At 35.6% G+C, this 25,821-nt stretch overlaps 1 protein-coding gene across 8 annotated transcripts in view; it reads right to left on the bottom strand.

Annotated features, from left to right (window-relative positions):
• The window catches only part of DMD (dystrophin), a 2,133,401-nt gene that overhangs the window by 1,205,129 nt on the left and 902,451 nt on the right, over window positions 1-25,821 (bottom strand). For all 8 annotated transcript variants that reach the window (XM_017548497.2, XM_037745683.1, XM_037745686.1 and 5 more), the window contains one exon: window positions 11,716-11,888. In XM_017548497.2, the coding sequence (XP_017403986.1) occupies window positions 11,716-11,888 (173 nt within the window). The remainder of the gene's footprint in view (window positions 1-11,715; window positions 11,889-25,821) is intronic.

Here is a 25,821-nt window from a genome sequence, read left to right as displayed (position 1 = left end):
AAAAAAAAAAAGAAAAGAAAAGAAAGAAAAAGAAAGAAAGGAAGGTAAAGGAGAGGAGAGGAGAAACAGTATCTGAATGGATGAAAAAACAAGACTCAATTGTGTATTGACTACAAGAAGCACTCTTCATCTATAAAGATATACATAGACTGAAAATAAAGGGATAGAAAAAGATATTCCATGACAATAGAAAGCAAAAAAGGGCAAGAATAGCAATACTTATATCACACAAAACAGATATCAGAACAAAAAGTTTAAGAAGAGACAAAGAAGGTCATTATATAATGACAAAAGGGTCAATCTAGCAATAGGTTATAACAATTATAAATACATATGCATTCAACACTGGAGCACCCAATATATAAAGCAAATATTATTAGAGCTTAGGAGAGAGATGGACTTCAAGACAATAACAGCTGGAACCTTCAACACCCCCACTTGCAGCACTGGACAGATCTCCCAGAAAGAAGCTAAACCAAAGTAACATTGGACTTAATCTGTGCTATTAAATAAATGGAGTTCATAGGTATTTACAGAACATTTAATTCAATGAGTATAGAATATACATTCTTCTCCTCAGCACACAGATTATTGTCAAAGATAGATCACACTGTAGGCCACAAAACAAGTCTTAAAAATTAAAAATGAAACAACATCAAGCATCTTCTCTGACTACAATGGAATAAAACTAGAAGTCAACAATGAGGAATTTTAGAAGCTACACAAACACATGGAAATTAAATAATATGCTACTAAAGGACCACTGGATCTATGAAGAAATTAATAAGGAAACTGAAAATTTATTTTAAAAATGAAAGAAACACCACATACCAAAACCTATGGGATACAGTAAAAGTAGTACTAAGAGGAAAATTTATAGCTGTGGGTGCCCATATTAAAAAAGAAGAAAAACTTCAAATAAATCACCTAACAATGCATCTTAAAGGCCTAGACAAGCAAGAGCAAATTGAACCCAAACTTAGTGGAAGAAAGAAATAACAAAGATCAGAGCAGAAATGAATGATTTTGTAATAAAGAAAGCATACAAAAATTCAAGTAAATGGAAAGTTGGTTTTTTGAAAAGGTAAACAAAATTGACAAACCTTTAGCCAGACTTGTGAAGAAAAAAGGGAGACCCAAATAAATAAAAGCAGAGATGAGAAAGGAGATACTACAATTAATACCAGATAAATTCAAAGGCTCATTAGTGGCTACTATGAGCAACTATATGCCAACAAAAAAAATCTAGAGGTAATGGATAAATTCCTAGATATATACAACCTGCCACCATTAAACAATAAAGAAATCCAAAACCTAAACAGGCCAGTAATGAGAAACAAAATCAAAGCCTTAGTAAAGTCTCCCAGTAAAGAAAAGCCTGGGACCTGATGACTGCACTGCTTAATTCTACAAAACATTTAAAAAGGAACTCACACCAATCCTACACAAACTATTCCAAAAAAACAGATGAGGAGGGAATATTTCCAAATTCATTCTATGAGGCCGGTATTACTCTGATACCAACACCAGAAAAAGACACATAAAATAAAGAAAACTACAGGATAGTGTCTGTGATGAATATTGCTGCAAAATTCCTCAAAAAATACAAGCAAACTGAATTCAACAACACATTAGAAAGATCATTCATCATGAACAAGTGGGATTTATCGCAGGGATGCAAGCATGGTTCAACATATGCAAATCAATCAATGTGATACATCCTATCAACAAAATGAAGGACAAAGCCATATTATCATTTCAATTGATGCAGAAAAAGCTTTTGATTACAATTCCACATTGCTTTATGATAAAAAGTCTCAAAACTGTGGGAATAGAATGAACATACCTCCACATAATAAAAGCCATATATGACACACCCACAGCTAGTATCATACTGAGTGGGAAAAAACTGAAAGTCTTTCCTCTAAGATCTGGAACATGGCAAGGATGCCCACTTTCACCACTGTTGTTCAACATGGTACTGCAAGTCCTGAATACAGCAATTAGACAAGAGAAAGAAACAGAGCAGAGGGCATCCAAATTGGAAAGGAAGAAAGCAAATGTTCCTTGTTTGCTGATGATATGATCTTATATTTTGAAAAACCTAACGACTCCACAAAAAAAAATGATTAGCACTGATAGACAAATTTAGTAAAGTTGCAGGATACAATATCAACATACAAAAATGAGTAGCATCTCTGTATGCCAACAGTGAAAAATCTGATCCAAAAAGATACAAAAAAGTACTTCCATTTACAATAGCCACAAATGAAATGAAATACCTAGGCATTCACTGAATTAAGGAAGTGAAAGTTCTGTACAATGAAAACTATGAAACACTAATGAAACAAATTGAGAGGACACAAAAATATAATTGCATATACATGTTCATGGATTGGAAGAATCAATATTTTTTAAATGTTCAAACTACCCAAAACAATCTACAGATTCAATGCAATTCTTATCAAAATACCAATGGAATGTTTCACAGAAATAACAAAAACAATTCTAAAATTTACATAGAACCACAAAGGACCCATAATATACACCTACAATTACCTTATTTTTGACAAAGTTTCCAAGAACCCACGTTGAAGAAAGGACAGTTTCTTCAAAAAACGGAACAGGGAAAACAGTATATCCACATGCAGAAGAATGAAACTAGACCCCTATCTCTTGCCATAAACAAAAGCCAAATCAAAATGGATTAAAGGCTAAAATCTAGAGCTCAAACTATGAAACTACTACAAGGAAAGATTGGAGAAACTCTCCAGGACATTTGTCTGGGCAAAACAAATTTTGAGTAATATCCTACAAACACAGGCAACAAAAGCAAAACTGAACAATGGGATCACATCAAGTCAAAAAGCTTCTGCACAGTGAAACAATCAATGAAGTGAAGAGACAATCCACAGAAAGGGAGAAAATATTTGCAAGTTAATCATCTGACAAGGAATCAATAACCAGAATATGCAAGGAGTTAAAACAACTCAATAGGAAAAAGTCTAATGATTAGATCAGAAAATGGACAAAAGATTTGAATAGATATTTCCCAAAAGAAGACATACAAATGGCAAACAGGCATATGAAAATATGCTTAGCATCACTGATCATCAGAGAAATGCAAAGCAAAACTACAATGGGATATTATCTCACCCCAGTTAAAATGGCTTATATCCAAAGACAAGCAATTACAAATGCTGGAGAGAGTGTGAAGAAACGAGGACTCTTGTATGCTGTTGGTAGGGCATGTAAATTAGTACAACCAACATGGAGAATAGTTCGCAAGTGCCTCAAAAATCTAAAAATAGGACTACCATATGATTCAGCAATCCCACTGCTGGGTATATACCCAAAAGAAAGGACATCAGTATATCAAAGATATATCTGTACTCTCATGTTTGTTGCAGAACTGTTCATAATAGCCAAGATTTGGAAGCAACCTAAGTGTCCATCAACAGATGAATGGACAAAGAAAATGTGGTACATACACGTAATGGAATACTTATTCAGCCATAATAAGAATGAGGTCTTGTCATTTGCAACATCATGGATTGAACTGGAGGTCATTCTGTTAAATGAAATAAGCCAGGCACAGAAAGACAAACATGACATGGTCTCACTTTTTTGTGGGATGTAAAAATCAAAACAATTGAATGCATGGGGATAGACAGTAGAAGAACCGTTATCAGAGGCTGAGAAGGGTAGTGGGGGGTAGAGGGAGAAGTCGAAATGGTTAATTGGAACAAAGAACAGAGAGAATAAACAACACCTAGTATTTGCTAGCCCAACAGGGTGACTATAGTCAAAATAATTAACTGTACATTTTAAAATAACTAAAAAAAATACTATTTCACTGTTTGTAACACAAAGAATAATTGCTTGAGGGGATGAACACCCCATTTTCCATAAAATACTTGCATGCCTATATCAAAATATTTCATGTATCCCACATATATATATATATATGTGTATATATATATATGTGTGTGTGTATATATATATGTGTGTGTGTATATATATATATATATATGTGTGTGTGTGTATATATATATATATATATATATACACGCTTATCATGTATCTCCCCAACTACATATGGCGAGCATGCGCGCGCGCACACACACACACACACACACACACACACACACACATATGTATGCTATGTATCCACAAAAATTAAAACTAACAAATTTTAAAAAGTGTAACAAATAATAGAAAATTTTACTTCTTCATCAGTCTATTGTATCTTCCTCTGCATTGTCCCCATGGCTGAAACCATGGGATTCCTTTCTTCCAGTCAGTAAAACAATGACTATGGAATAGGATACGAACAACTTTCTTAAGTTAAGGGCATGTTTATTTTTTTTACCCCTTACTTCCTAATTCTATCAAGTTCAGAAACCAACAGTAAGAATTTTGTATTGGCACATATACATACAACTGGGGTGAGGAATGAAGATCCAGTCTTGCATAAAAATCTTCAAATATGGTACAGATGAATTCTAAGACTGCAATGATAATCTTTCCTGAGCTGTCAGCATCCTGTATGTGCTTATCACGTATCTCCCCAACTACATGTGGCATTGTGACAAATAGAAGAGCTTGCTAATGCTGCTATAGCTGAATGTCTCATTTAGGAACAAACAATTCTGGAAAAACTCCCAGATTATGCATCTGCCCCTCTAGCTTTCACTTTGAAAGATAAAATTGTATTATGATAACATGAGGATTAGTATATTATTCTTTCCTTATATGGGTAGTGTGAGGTTATTTCCTTACCTTGACATGAAAGAAAAATATTTATTGAATGTCTCAGTAGAAAGATTACAACTGAGATAGCAAATTCTTATCAGAAGCTTGCATTAGGAATGGGTTTGCAGAATTGCATGCTCGTTCCCTACTGTCTGAATACAGAGATGATTAGGGACTTTCTCTTCGAATCTGATTTATTTGGTTTCTACTCCTGTTTTCTCTCCTTTCATTTCTTTCATTGTCTCATTTTTCTTCATGTAGCACAAATGACAGCCAGAGTCTGTGGGTGCTTTAATGTTGCAGGCTTAGCACTATGAGAGCTGAACAATGGAGAAATCCCTGGGGAAGCAGCTTCCAACTGTACCACCCTCAGCATCCTAATGACCTGTGGAACTGTGGTTCCAGAATGGTGATGATAATTTTGGAAAACACTTTCTCTAAAGCAGTAGTGCCCACATATTTATCTGAGAGGCTGTACTGGGCAATTACAAAATGTTCAGAGGTCCATGGTGAAATGCCAAAAATAGAACAATGTAGTATGCTTTTCCTAAAGCTACACCTTCTTTATTAAAACAAGTATGATTTATGTCCCTCCTGTCCTTAAAGTATATATTTATTTTTAAATGTATAAACTTTATTCCAGTCCAGCTTTCACATAGAAATGCATACATATCACAAGTATATAGTTCCATAAACTTTCCTAAAGGAAACATAACAATGCAACTAGCATCCAGATCAAGAAACAGAACATTACCCAGTCCTGAGAAACCTGCTTCTAGAAGCCCTTGTTAACCACAACTCACAAAGGCAACTCCTATCTGACCTCTAAACTCCCAAGTGTCTATGTTTTTAGTTTCATATAATAGATTCATACAATAAATATTCTCTTATTTCTGACATATTTTATACAACACTGTGTTCATATTTTGACATTTCATTTATTTTATAAAATATTATTAATAAGAGCATTTGATTTATTAAATGCCCTTATACTGCTTTCTCCAACTTTTTTGAGGTTTCTTTTTGGCTGTAAAATGTAATAACATATAAATCAATACTCTTAGTCACATGTCTATTTTACATCATATCTAAAGCTCAGAACCATCTTGAATTTAAGTGCTTATATGGGTGGGTGAGTCGACCCAACATATCTGACTAAGTAGAATTCTAAGAAGGAAATATTGATTTTAAAACCTTACTTTCTTGATGTTTGACAGGAACTTTGTTGTTACACAATAATGCCATCTTATGGCTGTACAGCAATTTGTAGTCTAGAAACTGCTTTCATTTTGATATCACTTGAGCTGTTCTATCCTCTAAGTCTTTGGGAAGTCATTTCTTAAAAGTGGGAAACATTCATTAATGGCTTAAAGGGTTTAATAAAGACGGTATCAGAAAGAAACTAAGGATACCAGAGTATAGCATCTGGCATTTAGTAGGCCCTTCTTAAGTGTTTGTTGAAAGAAGAAAAGAGCTTTGTTTTTCTAATCATACATAGATCTTATGCAAATTATTTGTTTTTACATGTTTCCTAAAGGAATATTTTATAAGCAGCTGGTTACCCATCAGAAAATCTATGAAAACTGAATTTAGCAGTAATATTAATTTCCCAAAAAGTTAACTAGTAATCTTACATATAAATATATCTATCCACAAGTTCATGGTGTTTGTGGATTTACTGCTGACTGTGTTGACTCTTTGTGAACAATCAGAATGTCCATGAAAATAAGGCTTTTAAAGTTTAGATAATTTGTAACTTGTTGAGATACATGTTGAAATTCTATTTGCTAAAAGACAATGTATGGAAGCAGGTATATTAGATAATGAATGGGCAGTCACAAATTAGTCTGGCTTTTAATATCTTCTTGTTCTCACCTAAAGAGCAATGTCTGTTTTGCTTTATGACATTTAATAGAGGTGAGTTTTGCAGTTATAACATTCATGAATTTAATGTTTAATGATGGTCTCAGAACTTGAACCGTAGGAATGCTGAGAATCTAAATATATACATTTTCTTGTATGTGTAACTTATTTTGAATAAACTATGCAAACCTATCAGAGCTAAATATTTTGGTGAAAGAGAAATATGCAGATATACTATTTAGTATATACTTAGCAAGTCATGTAACATCTTTGAAATATAGCTTTCTCCCTTATAAAATAATGAAGCAGGGCATAACCACTAAGACATTTTCTAGCTGCAAGAAATCATGTTATAAATTATTAACTATCTCTAATAATTTGAATTATTGTTCAGCAAACATTTTTTTAAAACCAGACAAAAACAAGCAATGGGGAAAGGATTCCCTGTTCAATAAATGGTGTTGGGAAAGCTGGCTAGCCATGTGCAGAAAGCAGAAACTGGACCCCTTCCTGACACCTTACACTAAAATTAACTCCAGATGGATTAAAGATTTAAACATAAGACCTAACACCATAAAAACCCTAGAAGAAAATCTAGGCAAAACCATTCAGGACATAGGTGTAGGCAAGGACTTCATGACCAAAACACCAAAAGCATTGAAAACAAAAGCCAAAATAGACAAATGGGACCTAATGAAACTCCACAGCTTCTGCACGGCAAAAGAAACGGTCATTAGAGTGAATCGGCAACCAACAGAATGGGAAAAAAATTTTAAATTTTTTTATTGCATTTTAGGTTTGGGGGTACATGTGAAGAACATGCAAGGTTGTTGCATAGGTACACACATGGCAGTGTGATTTGCTGCCTTCCTCCCCTTCACCTATATCTGGCATTTCTCCCCATGCTATCTCTCACCAACTCCTCACCCCCCACTGTCCCTCCCCTATTTCCCCCCAACAGACCCCAGTGTGTAGTGCTCCCCTCCGTGTGTCCATGTGTTCTCATTGTTCAACACCCACCTATGAGTGAGAACATGCGGTGTTTGATTTTCTGCTCTTGCGTCAGTTTGCTGAAAATGATGGTTTCCAGGTTCATCCATGTCACTACAAAGGACATGAACTCATCATTTTTGATTGCTGCATAATATTCCATGGTGTATATGTGCCACATTTTCCCTGTCCAATCTATCATCGATATTAACGTATCTCCACCTTCCACTGTAGGAAGAGTCTACTTTCCCATTCTATTGATGTTAGATTTGGCAATGTAATTTACTTTGGCCAATCAAATGTCAGTGAACTTCACAGGAACATAGATCCTGAGTGTTCTTGGGAGGTCAGATTCATTCTTTGGTGACTTGTCATGAAAATACGCCACTGATCCTTCATCTTAGGTTCAGTGCAAAGACATATATAGCAGACCTTAATCCAACATGCATCCTGGAGCCTAGCTCAGCTAATCCACATCTTGAAGCAGAGCTTCCCAGCCAAGCCCAGCTGAGTCAGTCAAACTATAAGTAACCTAAACAGTCAGAAATGCCTGTTATTTTCATTCAGTGAGTTCTAGGGTGATTTGTCTCACAACATTACTGCAGTCATAGCTAATACTACCATACATATACCATATAAGAAAAAGACCAATATAGCTCTTCTTACTAGCTCAAATTTATTTTGACTTAAACCCAAGTTGGCTTACTTTTTTGTTGAGAATACCACATGAAGGCTGTACTGAACATCTGTGTATTGATAAACGAATAGCTTCTAAATCTATCCAAGGATTCAAAAATCTACCATTGTATGGGACTTAGTAGGACACAAGGCATTGACTGCCACCACAATGAAGAACAAATTCAGCTATTTATTTTCCCTGACCCCTGGCAATGGGAACCTAGTTCTGTGGCCTAAATCTGTCTTATAGCAGCAGTCATCAATTTATGGCCCATCAGCAAAATCCAGCCTGCCATCTACCTTGGTAAATAAAGTTTTATTTGAACACAACATGCCCACCCATTGATATATTATATATGGTTTCCTTCACCCTATAATAGCAGTGTTGTGTAGTTGTGACAGAGACTACATGGTCTGCAGGGACAAAAATATCTACTAACTGCCGCTTCAAAGAAAAAAATCCATCCTCTGACTTATCAAATACTTCTGCCAGAGACCCTAATTGTAGCTTGAGCGACACACAGAAAGAAGAAATAATTTAGATACTTTTTTTTTTGGCAGTGACAATAGCAAGCAATGTCCAATGCCATGGTGCTCCTGGTGAAGCAGTGGACATTGGCATGAGAGCAAAAATAATTCAGATTTACCTCATAGCTTGATAATGGATATGTTACTGTATGCCCAGCCTGCTCTTCCTTTATAGTTTCTTCTCATTGTGAAACCTAGCTCTCAGGTTTTCGCATTGATTCCATGAGGTGTGAGTGATATCCTTCCAGTAATTTATATAATTCTACCAGAGTCACTTTCTGTTAGTTGTAACTCAGAACCTTGACTGGTCTATAGACCTTGATTTATTGCTAATTCTTAGTAAGATGTTTTCATTCCATTCCCCAGTGATCTTGTTTTGTACAGCTCCAGTCTATCAACTCTTATTTTACTGGCTCGTTGTCCATGTTCTCTCCAAGACTGTGAAGCTCTTCAAAGTGGGGACTGAGTCTAATTGTTCTCTCTGTGGTTCTCAGAGAAATTTGAAAGCGTGTAAGAATGTATTAACACGTCATGACTATCAGAGCCATAAGATCACCATTTTCATCATCAAAATTGCCAACCTTAACAGAGCCATTATCATGTTTAAGCAATCCACTAAGCTCCCTATATGCATTCTGTCAGATAATCCTCATAACCCTGTGACAAAGACACTATTCTTATTCTATTTTAAACATAAGAAACGTATGGAGCAGAAGACTTAAGAAACTTGCTCAAGGACATATAGATAGTCAGCAGCAAAACCAGGATTCCAATACAGGTTGGAACTCTAAAGCCTGCACTCATCAGCAATTAATTAAGACAGTTTTTATCTGAGATTATACTAAAAGTCAAAGGAAATTTAACAACTCCTGACCAAATTCTGGGGCTCAAGTGATCTGCCTACCTCAACCTCCCAAAGCACTGGGATTACAAGCATGAGCCATCATACTATAAGGTTAAGCTTGCATTTGCAGCATATACACAGAGTGGCTGAGTTTCTATTCCTTTATCAAGCCTAGCTTTGGATACTCTGGGACCATCTATTTTAAAGGAAGTTGAGATAAATCAATCTCTCTCTCTCTCTCTTTTGAGATGGAGCCTTGCTCTGTCACCCGGGTCAGAGTGCAGTGGCGGATTTTGGCTCAGGGCTCACTGCAGCCTCTGCTTCCTGCACTCAAGGGATTCTCCTGCCTCAGACTCCCAAGTACCTGGGACTATAAGTGCATGCTACCACACGCAGCTAATTTTTGTGTTTTTAACGGAGAGGTGGGTTTCACCATGTTGGCCAGGCTGGTCTCAGACTCCTGAACTCAAGTGATCTGTTCGACTCAGCCTCCCAAAGCGCTGGGATTACAGATATGAGCCACTGCACCTGGCCTGGAAGTTGAGATAAATCTGTTCGACTATCCAACGGGGAAATATTCTCAGGTTTCTGAGAGGAGGCTTGAGTCCAGACACACTGAACACCAACTTTGTGCTCAGCACTGTATCAGTCCTAAACATATAACACAAATATAACATAGCCCTTTTCTATAAGGAGCTTGTGCAGGAGGAAGAAAAGTAAACAAATTGATTACTATGTGGTAAGTTCTAGGAGTTGGCACATCAGATCATATATTCTACAGGGTAGCCACCAAGTCTGGAAATATTTCCAAATACATAAATGATTTATTGATAGTATATTACATTAAATGATGAAATAATATCCGTATTTCCAGATGTTATAAGCAACTAATAGTTTTAGGATTTCTAGAAAAAGACAACATCTGAAGTGAGACCTGAAGAACAGGTAGGTCAGAGGGAGCACAAAACACTTGGGCATCTGCCAAATTGATTTAATATCGCTAGAACATAATTTGGAGGGCCTGTAGGGCAGGCATGAAGAAATAAACAGTGAGGCTGATCAGATAATTAAGCACTATTAAGGAGTCAGGGTTTCATTCTCAAGGGAATGAGATTATAGTAAGGAAGCTCTTACACTTTAGAAAAATGATGGCCAATGAAAGACCATTGAAAACAAAGTGAAGATAATAATTTGAGACAACTAAGATAAATGCTAGAAGTCTTTCTTTAGGTGCCTGATGTAGTAAACCAATAACTAAAATAGGAGTCAAGATGGTTAGAAATAGACAGATGTAATAGATATCATGGAGGTTCCCTATAATTATTAGATGAATTATTTTATTTCCCCTGAGAATAATTAAGAAACCTACCTCAAGAATAAATAACTTTGAAATGAATCACTTTAGGCTGTTAGAGAACTTTATTACTTTTAATCTAAAAATGTCAAAGAAAAAGTATTCCACTTCTTGTGATGTGAGGCTAAATAATGTACATGAATTTCTGCCACCCCCCAAATAAATCAACAGCTAAATATTTCAGTTAAGAAGAAACATAACTTTAAATCAACTTAACAAATTCCCTATGGCAAAAAAACTGTGAGGGAGGGGCATGCAACGTGTAAAGTGTCACCCTCCAAAATAGAAATAATAAATGAAAATCAATTTTTTATTGATAGGTAATATTTTTAAACATATTAATGTAAGTATCAAACTCCCATGACTATTTGGACACAGATTTGACTAAAGATGTTAAATCAAACAATTGTTTATAGTACTTCAACTTGATGACCTAATATGATTTACCATTACCTGAAATTTTAGAAGACACAATGCTTCAACATAATGCTAAATTTAATACTGAATAATTTCTAGAATTCAGCTCATTTGTCTGAACTGTTCATCATTATTTGTTCTCATTTTACTTACCATTTTTCAATGACAGTGATACCTCTCTCTTTCTCCCTGTCTTTTTTCCATGGACAGTACTGAAATAAACTGTACAGTTCCCTGAAAACAAATCATTTCTGTAGGTATCAATCAAAATATATGTGCTACCTACCCTTGTCGGTCTCTGTACATTTTGTTAACTTTCTCCCATTGGAAATCAAGCTGGGAGAGAGCTTCCTGTAGCTTCACCCTTTCCACCGGCTTGGCACTTTGCAATGTTGCTGTCTTCTTGCTGTGAATTACGTCAATACGACCTGAGATTTGTTGTAGGGTATCTTTTATATTCTGTAATACAAAAATTTTAAAACAAGTAAAAAATGAATTAGTTGTCTATACAAAAGGAAATATATACATATAAATCCCAAAGGTAACAAATGGTATTGCAATTCTTAATTATTGACTTTTTAAAGTGACTTTCTAGTGACTTTGACACGCTCAAATTCAATTGGTAAATCATAAACCTCATCCTGATAGAGTGGATAACACCCTACATCTTAAAACTGACTTCATTTGGCTTCTGTATCTTGACCTCTTCTGATTTTTCTTCTACCTTTATGTCCACTATTTCTCAGTCTCCTTTGCTGGATCCTTCTTCTCATCCTGATCTTAATATTAGAGTGCTCTGGCTCAGTGTTTGCACTTATTTTCTTCTCTTTCCATAATTCCTCCCATTTGTTTTTATAATTTTAAACATCCTGTATCAGACAATGACACACAAATGTACATCTCAAGCCTGGACCTCTCCTCTGAACTCCAGTCTAACAAATGCTAGTAATTTCTCAACACTTGGAGGTCTCATGAGACTTTCAAACTTAATATGACCCAAACAAAATTCTGAACTGTATTTTCTAATCCTTCTCCTCCCATAGATTCCCTCATTTCAGTAAATGGCAATTACTAATTTCAATTGAATTATAGTAATTCAATTAACAATTATTCAGACGGAAAACTTTGGAGCCATCCTTAATTTTTTTCAGTCTCCAGTATTCAAATTATTGAACAATTGTTTTGACTTGACTGTCAGAAGATAATTCAGATCTAACCACTTCTCACTACCTTTCTTCCTGCAGCTCTGATATAAGATATCATTGTCTCTCATCTGGATTATAACAAACCTATTTCCTCGTGCTTCCATTCTTTCCCTTCTCCTGAATAATTCTCTACACGAGAGCCAAAGAGATTATTTTAAAACGTAATTGGGATCATATTACTCCTCTCCTCAAAATCTTCCAGTGGCTCTTCAACACAGAGTTCAATCACAGCCAATTTTAAAAGCCTACATGAAAAATAATTATTCTTCCTGCACTTTATACAAATAATCAGGCCAAGTATAATAAAGCAAATATGTCCTATTATGATTTGTCTTTAATAGAAATAGGAGACTGGAAAGAGAAAAAATTATGTTTTAAGAACTATGGTATACCGGTTATTAGTCTGATCTGTTGTTTTTGAGTTTCTTCCTGCCATATACACTGACCCTGATTATTCCCGTGAACCCACCAGTGATCTCTAACTTCAGCTCAGAAGAAACAAGAAGGATGGGTAGTATAGAATTCTGGATCATTACTGGAATTATGGACATGTGTTGAAATCAGCTAGCAACTTCATATCGTCTTGGTTCCAAGAGTTGCCTAGTTCATGAAAATTTTCTAATTTAGTTTACTTGGGATAATCTTGCTTATTTTGCTTTACTGTTATGGAATATATTTGCTGTTATACTATTTGTATAGGAATGCAGAATAAGCTTACACAATATTTTCTTAAACTGAACACTTACTAATCTTCCAGATATCACCTTTTATCAGTTATGAATAGCCCTCACCAAACTGATGCTTGCTGACTGAGCTCTTCTCTACCCTAAATACAAGAGACCCTAACAGTTAGGCAGAAATATCATTAGCTATATTGAGCCTGAAGAAGTTACAGAAGATAGATTTTCATCCCTCTCCTACTCTTAGGATTAAGGGTTCTGTTGTCAAAGAAAGGGGGGAAGTATGTCAGAGGCATTGAAACCAGAGCAACCCTGTCTTAAATAGGGGCTGGAAAAAATAAGGCTGAGACCTACTGGGCTGCATTCTGAGGAGGTTAGGCATTCAGTCACAGGATGAGACAGGAGGTCAGCACAAGATACAGGTCACAAAGACCTTGCTGATAAAGCAGGTTGCTGTAAATAAGCAGGTCAAAACCCATGAAAAACAAGATGGTCCTTCTCACTGCTCATTATACACTAATTACAATGCAGTAGCCCACTGAAAGGCACTCTTAACAGTGCCTTGACAGTTTACAAATGCCAAGGCAATATCAAGAAGTTACCTGATATAGTCTAAAATGGGAGGAACTCTCAGTTCTGGGAATTGCTTACTCCTTTTACCAGAAAACTCATGAACAATGCACCCCTTGTTCAGCATATAATCAAGAAATAACTATAAGTTCCCTTAGTCGAGCAGCCCACCACTGCCCTGCCTATGGAATAGCCATTCTTTACTCCTTTATGTTCTTAATAAACTTGCTTTTACTTTTTTTTTTAAAAAAAGCATAATGTTGACTATGGTCTATAGATCTCTATATGACTTGCTTGTATACTACCTACCATTCCAACATCATCTCTTCCCAGTCTCTTTGTGGTCCACAATACTTCAACCTCTAGCTTTATTGCATTCCTTGCATATACCAACTATGTTCTTGCTTCAAAATTTCTGTCCTTGTGGTTTTCTCTGCCAAAAATAGTTTTCCTAACCAACATTTAGGAAATGGTTCCCTTATTTCTTTCTCATGTTAAGGGGCCTTCTCTACTACTCTATTTTAATGAGCATCAGCAATCACTCTCTATTCCTTACATTATTCTTCACTGTTCTTCATAGACACCCTTATTACTAAAATTAACATATTTATATCAAATGGCCTGTATATCCAAGTAGACTGAAACCTGTGAGTACAGGGATATTATCCGTTGGGATTCCAAAGCTCAAACCTGCGCTTGGCACATGATAGATGGCAAATATATTTTTGTTGAATAAATGAATAAATAGATGGTTCCATAAATTCAGTTCATGTTTTATTTATATTCTATTTAGGAAAAAAATCAGAAATGACAAATTTATTATATAGGAAGAAAGAAAAATCTAAACATATTTATTCTCAAATAAATTTGCTAAAAACTAAATTCTGGCTATTCTTGCTAGTATGAATTTGGTTATTTTGATCATCTAAATTGTGTATAAGGTCAACTGGGCAAAATTTATTGAGTTATTTCCATGTGTACGGAGCAATACAGCAGAAACAAAGGTGTGTGAAACACAGTTCACTGTGCTTTTAAAAAGTTTTAAGTGGGTTTTGTTTTAGTAGTAAGAAAGGTTATGAAGAATTGAAGAAAAAAATGAAGTCTCAGCTAGATGAGGAGGAAAAAGATGAGTATTTTAAGTGGCACCAAACATTTTCTAGAAGTTCAGAGAAAAAATGTATCAGATATCATATTTGGTCACAGGCTCAGGAAAGAATTCATGAAGAAGGTGTAATTTGCAGTAGACATAGCTGAGTAGTAGAAGTGAGAAGAACATTATAGCTAGTAGGTAACACAAATGCAAAGAGAGGTAACAAGGGCAGTCATATTTGGCTGCCTTTTTGGTAACATAGAAGCTTAGGGGAAGATGGGCCAGGAAACAAAAGCTGAGGATGTTCAATAACGTGCTTTGAATCTCAACAGAAAATTCTGCCTATACTTTAGTAGCTAATGGGGAACTATGAATTTTAAAATTTATTATGTAAGATTTCAAATATATATGAAAGTAGGAAAATAATACAAATAGCTCCCATAACCCTATAATCCAGTGCCAACTGTTATGACTCCATGGACAACCTTGTTTTATGTATAATCCCACCCACTCACCTCTTCAACAAGATTATTCTGAAACAAATTGATATATTATTTTATCCATAAATACGTCAGCACTTTTCTCATGCTGAAATATTCTCTCATGAGAACTTTTTCAGGGAAAGTACACATAATACCATTACCACACCTACAGTATCCACAAAAGTTCAATAATTGAATCAAGTATCTTGTTGCTATTCACATTTGAGTTGAATTGGGAAGGAAGTTTAGGAAATCAGCTCAGCAGAATTCAGTGATTGTCTGTTGTGTGAAGAAGTCAAAGAACTTGAATGACTCTTAGGTATCTGGCCTGGGCATCTACATGATTTGTGGTATCAATGAGTAAAACAATTTCGGATGGATGACCAGGTTCCATGGGTGCATGCTTGTTTATGTGTGCATAAGTGATTACTTCAATTTTGAATATGATCATACCAAAAAGCCTTTGGGGCATCAAACTGTAGATATTCCATAAGCAGCTGAAATGAGATTTTGAGAAGAGGAGTAAGATGGAAAGGATTGCTGAGTTATACATATTTTCACATTTGTATACATGGACTAGGCTTTCTAAGCAAAGAGCTCTGGCAAATGGCTTAAGGGATGATTGAATGGCAAGTATACCTTGGAGTTTAGACTACTGCATTCCTCTGGAGAGATTTTAAAAAATTTCTCTCCAAGAGCCCTTTGATTATATTTCAACACATATTCTAAAAATAATAGACCTAGATCTTTGGTTTATATCCCAGAGCAAAGTCTCTGTCTTTCAGTATGTCTGTCTCTCTGTCTCTCCCTCTCTCCCCTCCCTGATGCATCAGGTGCTTTATCCAGACTCTGAGATCACAATTTTGGGATTTCTCTCCTATATTAAAACCCCTGCACTCACAGATAAACATCTTGCCCTAAGATGCTTTTGTGTAATTGATTATGTATTCTCTGATCCAGAGATGTTGTGTTTCCCAACTAGATAAATAAATATAAATTTTATCATGTATAAACAAAGGGAATATTCTTGCATATTTTTGGGCAAAATTGCGAAGGATTTATAAATTGGAGACTGGGTTAGATAGGGAGCGACTGATGCTGATCTTACAGTTTTCCAGATGACAGGCTCTGAAGGAAACTTTACAATCAGAAAGGGAAACAGTCAAGAAGTTAAGAATAGAACTTAAAGGGTTATCTGCCTTCTTCTAAGATTTCATGTTTATGGTGCATGAGGACTTGCCTTGAGCAAGAACTAAGCTGTAGAGGCAGGTGAGAATATAGATAATGTCAGCTGTAAAGGGTGAAAGTCAATGCTTACAATGGGAACCTAAAAAAAAAGCAACTGTGTTCTCATTTCTTATTATATATCAGCTAAGCAACAGGGTCAGATACAATGGTTATGGGTGATATAAGTGAATTTCAGAGAAAGAGGGTATATTTAAAATACAATTTCAAGGAATTCTCTTCAAGGCTATGTACACCTTGTGACGGAAAGCCTTCATTATTTCTTTTGTTTAGCAACTCAATTTAACTCTGTGGAAAAAGTACTTCCCTGACAGGTCAGGTATTACCATACAAAAGAAAGAACAAGCCCACAGAAATAGCCTGAGAATTTACTTACCTGGAGAAATGCAGGTTAAAACTGTCTTTTAGCAATTTTGCATAGAGAATTGATAGTCATTGGGATGTGTGGTGTTGAATAAGGCTAAGGATGGTTAGATTGCTCAGGAAAGGTTTGCAGAGTGAAGAGTGAGAAGAAAGGTGGCATAAAGATGAAACGCTGTGAAAAGCACAGGCAGAGAAAGGAGATGAGTATGCCAAAAGAGTAACAGTCAGCAGACCCAGGAGAAGAACCGGAAGGAGGGAGGGAGTTGCCAAGTCAAATGCAGCTAGAACCAGGAGGGAAAAGTCAACCTGGGCAATTTAGGTCATTGGTGATCTTATCAAGAGCAACAATAGCATGTTGGAAGTGGAAAACATAAATGTAGGCAGATCACACTGTCATTTGTTGTCATCCTCTCTCACTACAAAATAGAAAATAGCTTAGTACGACACTGCAGTTTGCTGAATTTGATATCAGAGACTTGTTTCTTGAAGAAGTTCACTACTGATAAAAACCAAACTTATAACAGATACTGTTGGGTACTATGCTCTCTATCTGAGTGATGGGATCATTCATATCCCAAATCTCAGCATCAAACAATATATCCATGTAACAAACCTGCACATGTACTCCCAAATCTAAAATAAAATAAAATTATAATAAAAGAGATACAATGGGTTTCATATTTGTTATTGATGCCCTTAAAGTCACTGAACTCAAGTATATGTCTAGTATTATTTCTTTACTTTTATTTACCTGGTAGAATTTTACTACCATCTTCTGATGGCTCCAAGCCTAGAGCCTTATGTGGAATGTTTAGGGTTTTTCCACTAGCTCGATTTGGTCAGGTGCCAGAACCATGCACCAACATATCTTCTTGGCTGCTTCTGTTAATTCACCTGACCTGGGCAGCCTGATTTCACAAGTACTTGATTTGATTCAACTCTCAATTCTGTAAGTCATTGACTCCATCATTTTCACTTGGCTGTCAGTCCAATGGCAAAGATCCATAACTCTGACAAATTCTTCACTTGATAACAAGCAGCCAGCTGAATGAAAGGCTGATTACTTAAATTCACATTGGGCAACCAGTCACATTTGTTAGTACATAGAGGGTCCAAACCCTTTAAATGCTTAGCTGTAAGCACCCATGGAGAAAAAATTCAAGGGAAGGGATAAAGGATATTCCCCATCAGCACATAAAAGTTATCCAGTTATGGCTTTGATATGGTATGTGTGTATGTGTATTTGTTTGTGTATGTATACATACTCTCTGAGGATTTGAGTTTGCCAAGCTTCCTGATTTTAACCCGAGTCTCTGGGGAGCTATCAATTCTCTAGAATGCTGTAGACTTGCTCAGCATCAAGTTATGAACGGTTTTAGCAATGCTGAGCAGCGTGGTGCAATCACAGAAAAACTTTCTATCTTAAATGAGAAAAGCAAAAAGCAAAAACTGGGGCAGGGGATGTCACACTCCCTGACTATCTAGATAATAGCTCCTTGGTGCATTCTCAGAGAATGCTGTCAAAATTGGCTGGAATCCAGGAAATAAATCCTTTTTAAAGTTCCTGTACCTATTCGTGCTCCCAAGGCACTGCACACAGAAAAATGGTACGTGCACCAAAGAAAATTTTGTGGCACTTTCTGTAAAGTCAGAGATGAGATCTCTGATAGCATTTTACTATTTTAGTTTGTCTAGAAATAAGTGATCTTTATAGTTTCTGACCCTCTAAAAATGAAGCCATAGTCCCTGTAGTTGCTATGGTGATATAAAAATCCCTAGGATCACTATAGAATATAACATTTCTATTTCTCTCCCTGAATAGTTCCTTATCTGAAAATATGATGTCAAAATGACAAAGTACCAACTTTTTAGTCAACTCCCTTCTTAATTTTGACATGCCCCTATGAATTGACCTCTTCATTACCCCACTGAAATTCTGCAAGATGTTTATTTTTAGCCTTTCTTTCTGTAAAAGGAAATTATAAATATACATAAAAATGAAATTTTAATTTCTAAAAGGCATTTGTGTATGAATTTATATAACCCGAGTTCTTAATATTTTAAAATAGGATATTTGCAACTCTGGCTCACAGTCCTCAGTAAGTTAAATAAGACCCTGATTATATACTGTGAATAGAGGAAAAATTAGATAGCACAGTAAGTTTTACAACTGGCAGATGAAATCCAGATACCTAAAGTAAGGAAAAGCAGAAATCTATAAGCCATGTGGCTTCAGTTCATTTATCTATTTGAAAAGCTTATTGTTTAAATAAGTGTTTATTGATAACACAGATATAATATCAGCCTCAATTTGAGATATGAAAATAAAGATTTTAAAATGTGTGTCTCCTTTCAGAAGATAATCAGTTTTTAAAGGAGACACATACAGAAATAATTTGAACATAAAGTGCTTTGTTTATTCAAGTGTTGTGGAGTATATTTCTTTAACAGGATAAAAGGCAAATACAGATAATTTATCTTGGAAACAAACAAGGGACCTATTTGCCAACTAATCAGTTTAAGATAAAGGTCTCAAGAAACTCTTAACGATGCTTTGTTCTTTATCATAAGGGATAGACTTCTACTGTTTAGTTTTTCTTCCATTGAATGTAAAGTGACAACTACTCCCTTGCTGTCGGAGATTTTCATTACAGAGCTTGCCTTTACCATCTAAATGGTAAACTTATGGGTATAAATGTCAAAGTATATATTGCTGAACCTGAATAGATCTAGAGTAGGGGAGAATAATATCTGACAAATTGAACTTACTGTTAATCACTTTGGATGAAAGTAAGCTTAAAAGAATTTACTGAAGTAATAAATATCTTTTTTATCTATAGCAAAGCTCTTTGCTTCCCAAATACTATGAAAATTGTCAGTGTAAATTCTATTATTTAAAATAGTGGCCGGGCATGGTGGCTCATGCCTGTAATCCCAGCACTTTGGGAGGCCGAGGTAGGTGGGTCACTTGAGGTCAGGAGTCCAAACCAGCCTGACCAACATGTGAAACATCATCTCTACTAAAAATACAAAAATTAGCCAGGCATGGTGGCATGCACCTGTAATCCCAGCTACTCAGGAGGCTGAGGCAGGGGAATCACTGGAACTTAGGAAGCAGAGGTTGCAGTGAGCCAAGATTGCGCCATTGCATTACAGTCTGGGCAACAATAGTAAAACTCCATCTCAATCAAACAATCAATCAAAATAGGATAATTTCTGCTGTCCTGTCTCTGTGGTCATTCAATTCAGCCATTTCTTAATCTTCAACATCCAATTACTAAACAAAAATATCTATAATTTATAAGTGTCTTTGCTCCTATATTTCATACCTAGAAATAAGCTCATGTACACTTTCACAAGTATACAACTCTTTCCAAGTTAAGATTTTAAATAATATGTCTACTGTGGGATATACATACAAACATTAATTGGCTAATTTTTCTTCTGTTAAAAAGTTTGTCCTCAGTAATAAAATTTTACAAGAGAAGTTGCCAATGTTTTCGTAGTCAAAAAGTTTCAATTACAAAAAAGTCTTCAAAGGAAATCATCAAATTTCAAATACATAAAAGCGTAAGTTAAAATGTAAGATAATATGAAATGGATTGTTGTTTTAGTGAATTTTCCCCTGAAAATTACTTCAGTATTTCAATGATATTCTGGTTTGAAATATATTGAACTTTATTTTTTAGTAGAAATGATAAAATTGCTTTCTAATGATTTCTCAGTTTTCATTTCTTTGAAGGACTAACATTAGCAGATAGCTGGAAACACCTATAATATGCATTTTTTTTTTTTTGAGATTGAGTTTTGCTTCTGCTGCCCAGGCTAGAGTGTAATGGTGTGATCTTGGTTCACTGTAACCTCTGCCTCCAGGGTTCAAGCTATTCTCCTGTCTCAGCCTCCCAAGTAGCTGGGCTTACAGGCTCCCACCACCATGCATGGCTATTTTTTGTATATTTAGTAGAGAAAGGGTTTCAGCACGTTGAACTCCTGACCTCAGGTGATCCGCCCACCTTGGCCTTCCAACATGCTGGGATTCTAGGTGTGAGCCACCTCGCCTGGTCTATAATTCACATTTTTAACCATATTTATTTCCTGAAGGAAATTTCTATTTTTTCATTTAGTAATAGATTTCTCATTGTATCTTTTCCCTTCTTGGCAGGATTCAGTACCGTTAGGCACAACTTTCATCACACAGCCCTAGCCTCTTTAGTTTTAACTAGTAATGCTATTTTCTAGGTTTCTCTCTCTTTGTCTGACAGCTACATCTCTGTATTCATTCATTAACTCAAGAAATATTTGTTGAAAACCTACCACAAGACAGTCATGTTATGTCTTGGGGATATAGTCATGATCCAGAAAGAAAAAGTTTTGCTCCCTGGAATCTCACCTTCTATAGGAGAAGAAAGCAAACAAATGGGAGAATGACTAAACTATATGTTCAATTAGATAGTGGTTAAGTGCTGAGGAGCAAAATTAAAGCAGGGAAGGAGGAAAGGAAGGATAAAGTAGGGGGGGGTCAGGATTTTAGGTAGGAGGGGGCCAGGGAAGACCTTACTAAGAAGGTGGTTTTTAAGTGAAGATCTGAAGGAAATGCAGTAGTTAGGCATCTAAAGAAAAATCATGAGAATAACATTCCAGGTAGGTAAAGCAAGTACAAGGGCCCTGACACTGGAATGTGTCTAGAGGAGTGGTCAAGGAACATGGAGGAAGTGATTAAGGCTGGAGCGTATTAGCCAGCAACTACCAGGGAAGTATCAGAGAGAATGAAGTGGGTAAACCATGGAGGGCCTTATGAAGATAATAAGGACTTCCCTGTTTACATTGAGGGAGACAGGGAGCCTTGGGGTTTTGAACAGAAGTGGGAGATATAATCTGACTTTTCATTTAAATAGGTACCTGTGGCTAGTATGTTGAGAACAGAGTCTACATGGGACAAGGGAAGGAGGGGGAAACTTGTTAAGAGGCCGTTGCAATCATCCGTGGTGGAGACGGTGGTGGTTTGGATCAGAGTGGAGGCAGGGTTGAATTCTGGATACACTGTAAAGGCAGAGTCCTTAGGATTTGGTGGCCAACTACACCTGTGTTGGTAGGGAGAGGATTCAGGGATAACATGAAGAATTTTGGCTCAGACAAGTGGAATAATGGAGCTGTCATTAACTATAATATGGAAAATTGCAGGAGAATAAGGTTAGGGTGTAAGATTTTGTGGTGCTAACTATAAGATGTTTATCATACTTCTAAGTGAATATATACAATGAATATATATGTCATGGTTCAGGAGAGAAATCTTGACTAGAGATATAATTATGTCATTGGGGGTAATTTTTAACCTATTCCACACTTGCTCAGAAAATACTGGCATTTTCCTATATTCCCTTTCGAGACCTCTTTACTTTCTAACTGAACCCTGTAGACAATCTTAGTCATTTCTATCACTTAAATAAAACTTTGACACAGAGGAATTTTATTTGGGGGAGGTGGAAAAGGGGATAAGTAAAATGTCAAGATGGGAGCATAGATTCACTGCTGTTGGGGACCAAAAGATAAGGAATCCAGCAAGAGGAAGGAGTTAGCCATTTGATAGTTGATTCTGCTTAAGGCTACAACAAGGTGTTTCGGGGATAACAGAAATAGAAGGAGCTAGAAGAAAGTACAGGGAAATAATTTAAGTCTATAGATTGGTAGACACTCAGCAGAGGCTCTTGGTTCTGTTGCCATGATGGGATTATATACACCTTCCAGAAAAAACTTTCCTCAACTAATTACAGTATGTATTTAACTAGCCAGATAGAAATATGTATCTGGAAATCCAGTCCACAACATTTTGCACTAACAGAGAAAAAAATGGGTGATCTAGGATGTTGGACATCTCCTGAGTGAACTTTAATAGTGAGAGTCCTGGCACAGCAGCCTGAATTAAGGGTACGGTTTCTAAATTGGTTCAACTATATGCTGAACACAAATATGTCCTTAATTATTTTTTATCTCTTTAATTTTTCTCTTCTATCCAATTTATCCTGCCATTTTAAGGATTATCCCTGACCTAAATCCATCCGTGATAACATATAGCTTTTTGGACAGTTTCAAGCCCATCTACTAGGCATTCAAGTCTCCAGAAAAAAAAAGAAAAAAATTGGATTCAGTTTTTATCCAACTTGATTTCCTAATGCTTTGCCAGCAAAGACACTTTGAAGGACAAAGTGAAGGATAATCTCTTTGTTATTCCTCACACATATCCTCCTGATACAATTTTTTTACTCTTACTAATATTGTATCTTTAACTTTGAAAATATGTTCTACATCAAGAAACTGTATAGGGAAGTGCTTAAGAGCAGAAACTCTGGAGCTTGAACATCCAGAGTGGGACTTCAACTATGATATTTTAAAACTAGCGCACCTGAGCAAGTCACTTAGCTGCTCAGGACTTCTGTTTCTATGAGTATGGGTATAATAATAGAGCCTTTCTCATAGGGTTGTTATGATGACCATAAAAGTTACTAGAAGTAAAGTGATTATAATGTGTCCTGGCACATGAATAATAACTGTTAGCTATTAGATTCAAGATTAGTCCAGATTCCAATTATACCCACTCCTCAACCTAAGGATTCCTCCTCTGAAAAATTCTTCCGAGTTTTGCTTTTTGCACTGCTGTTTTCTTTTCATGATTTCAGTTACACTCATATTTTATACTATATGTTTTTGCTTGGATTATGTCCTTAATGTCTTTATTACTTTCTATCTTCTTTGTGTAACTATAATATGTATATTCAATAATGCTATAAATTGGAGTACAAGGATTATTTCTTAATATTTCTTTCTTGTCTTTTATAGTGTTAAGCATAGCACCTGGGGCCTTAATAAATATCTGTTGACTTGAAGTAAAAAGTTGAGGTGAACTTGCTTATAAAAATCCAGTTTGAATTGAATCATTGACCCTCTAAGATTTATTACTCTGTTCAACCATTGTAGATAGATATTCAGGCCTGGTTAGATGTGAGCTATTCAGGTATCTCCTTGCTTATTCTAATATCCATTTCCTGGCTGAGTTTCCTCATGGTTTCCTCACAGCACATGAGATCTAACAAAAAAGTCCTTTATTCAGAATTATGTCTGCCCATGTCTCCAGATGCCACAGAGCATCAACAAGAACAAAAAGAGAAACAAAAACACGTGTACTTTACTGATCTAATTGTTCCTCATATAAAATGATTCTAGTCCAGCAGCTCTAAGTAAATTGAAAACAATTTTACCAGTCCTTTTATGATACATACATTTTGTGTTAAGTTTTACACATCGCCTACATCATTTTACAGAAACTCCGGATAGAAAAATTGGTTCACACACATGGCAAAGGAGACGTGTATGGATGCAAGTACTTTTCTCTTAGTTAAAAATATATGGCACTCTATGATCCCAAATTTCTTAGAGTCAGGATATGCTTTTAGTGTTGTGTGACTCAGCAGAGGAGAGGCAGGTAGGTTTTATGGAGAAAAATTCCAAGGCAATGCAAAAATCCAAGAAAACCTCAAAAACTGATTATCACCCATGAATGGATAATGCTTTTAAAAATTCTTTTCATGTTATGCTTTTTAATTCTATTTAAATATGCAATCAAGAGCATCTTATTATTTTGACAAATCAAAATTTAGTATGTATGATTAAGCAAGTTTATAGGTAGCTACCATACATGATAAAATATAATCAAACCTGCAAAAATTAATACTGATGACAGTAAACTATTTTGGTAAAATAGGAAACATATTTGGCAATATTATGCCTATTTTATATATAACGAATGCTATTAATGATTGGGAAATGTGCTTCCCATGATAGTGTTTTACACAGGGGATAGAAAATCAAAATCACTCTTTCATACAATTGTTCTGTACCCAAACGTGTAAATCTAAAAAAAATAGTAAAGAAACAAACAAAAAACATGATATGCGAGCAGGAAGCTAAAACTCTACTCAATTTGTTTTAACCTTTTTGGAAGCACCATAGATTTCTTTATTGATGACAACATCCTTTAACCTTTTGCCTATGGTTTGGCAAATGACATTTGGGAATTGGTGTCTAATAATCATACATGATTTACAGCACAAAGTTATTTTTTTTCCCTCAGAATGTTTAATAATACATATTAATATTCAGAAATAAGCAGACTTGGGAGCAAGTCATTGTATTATATTAAACTAGATGATACTGCCAATATTGAAACATTTTGAAAGGCATGATGACAACTCATAAGGTTCAATGGAATAGTATTATAATTTTAATACGCTCATGGTTACAAATTTAAGCTGGCAAAAATAAATACAAACCAGCTTTTTTAAATGGCAAAGACAACAAAAATAATCAACAAAAGCAAATGTCAAGACTCCAAAGAAAAGAAGAGGAAAAAAAACAAAAACCAAAAAACTACTGATTAAATCAATGTTTGCTTAGAGTTTCGATATTTTTCAGTAGTTTTTGCCATGGTTCTAAACTCACAATTAGAGCAAGGGGTTTTAAGTTACTGAAATAGAAATAGAAAAAAACTAATCAGAACAAAGCGGGAGGCATCACACTACCAGACTTCGAACTATACTATAAGGCTACAGTGATCAAAACAGCATAGTACTGGTGCCAAAACAGAGATATAGACCAATGGAACAGAACAGAGGCCTTGGAGGCAATACAACTTATCTACAACCGTCTGATCTTTGACAAACCTGACAAAAACAAGCAATGGGGAAAGGATTCCCTGTTTAATAA

Source organism: Cebus imitator, unplaced genomic scaffold, assembly GCF_001604975.1.
Source record: "Cebus imitator isolate Cc_AM_T3 unplaced genomic scaffold, Cebus_imitator-1.0 Scaffold208, whole genome shotgun sequence".
Taxonomy (NCBI): Eukaryota; Metazoa; Chordata; class Mammalia; order Primates; family Cebidae; genus Cebus; species Cebus imitator.
This window is presented reverse-complemented; position numbering and strand designations above follow the sequence as displayed.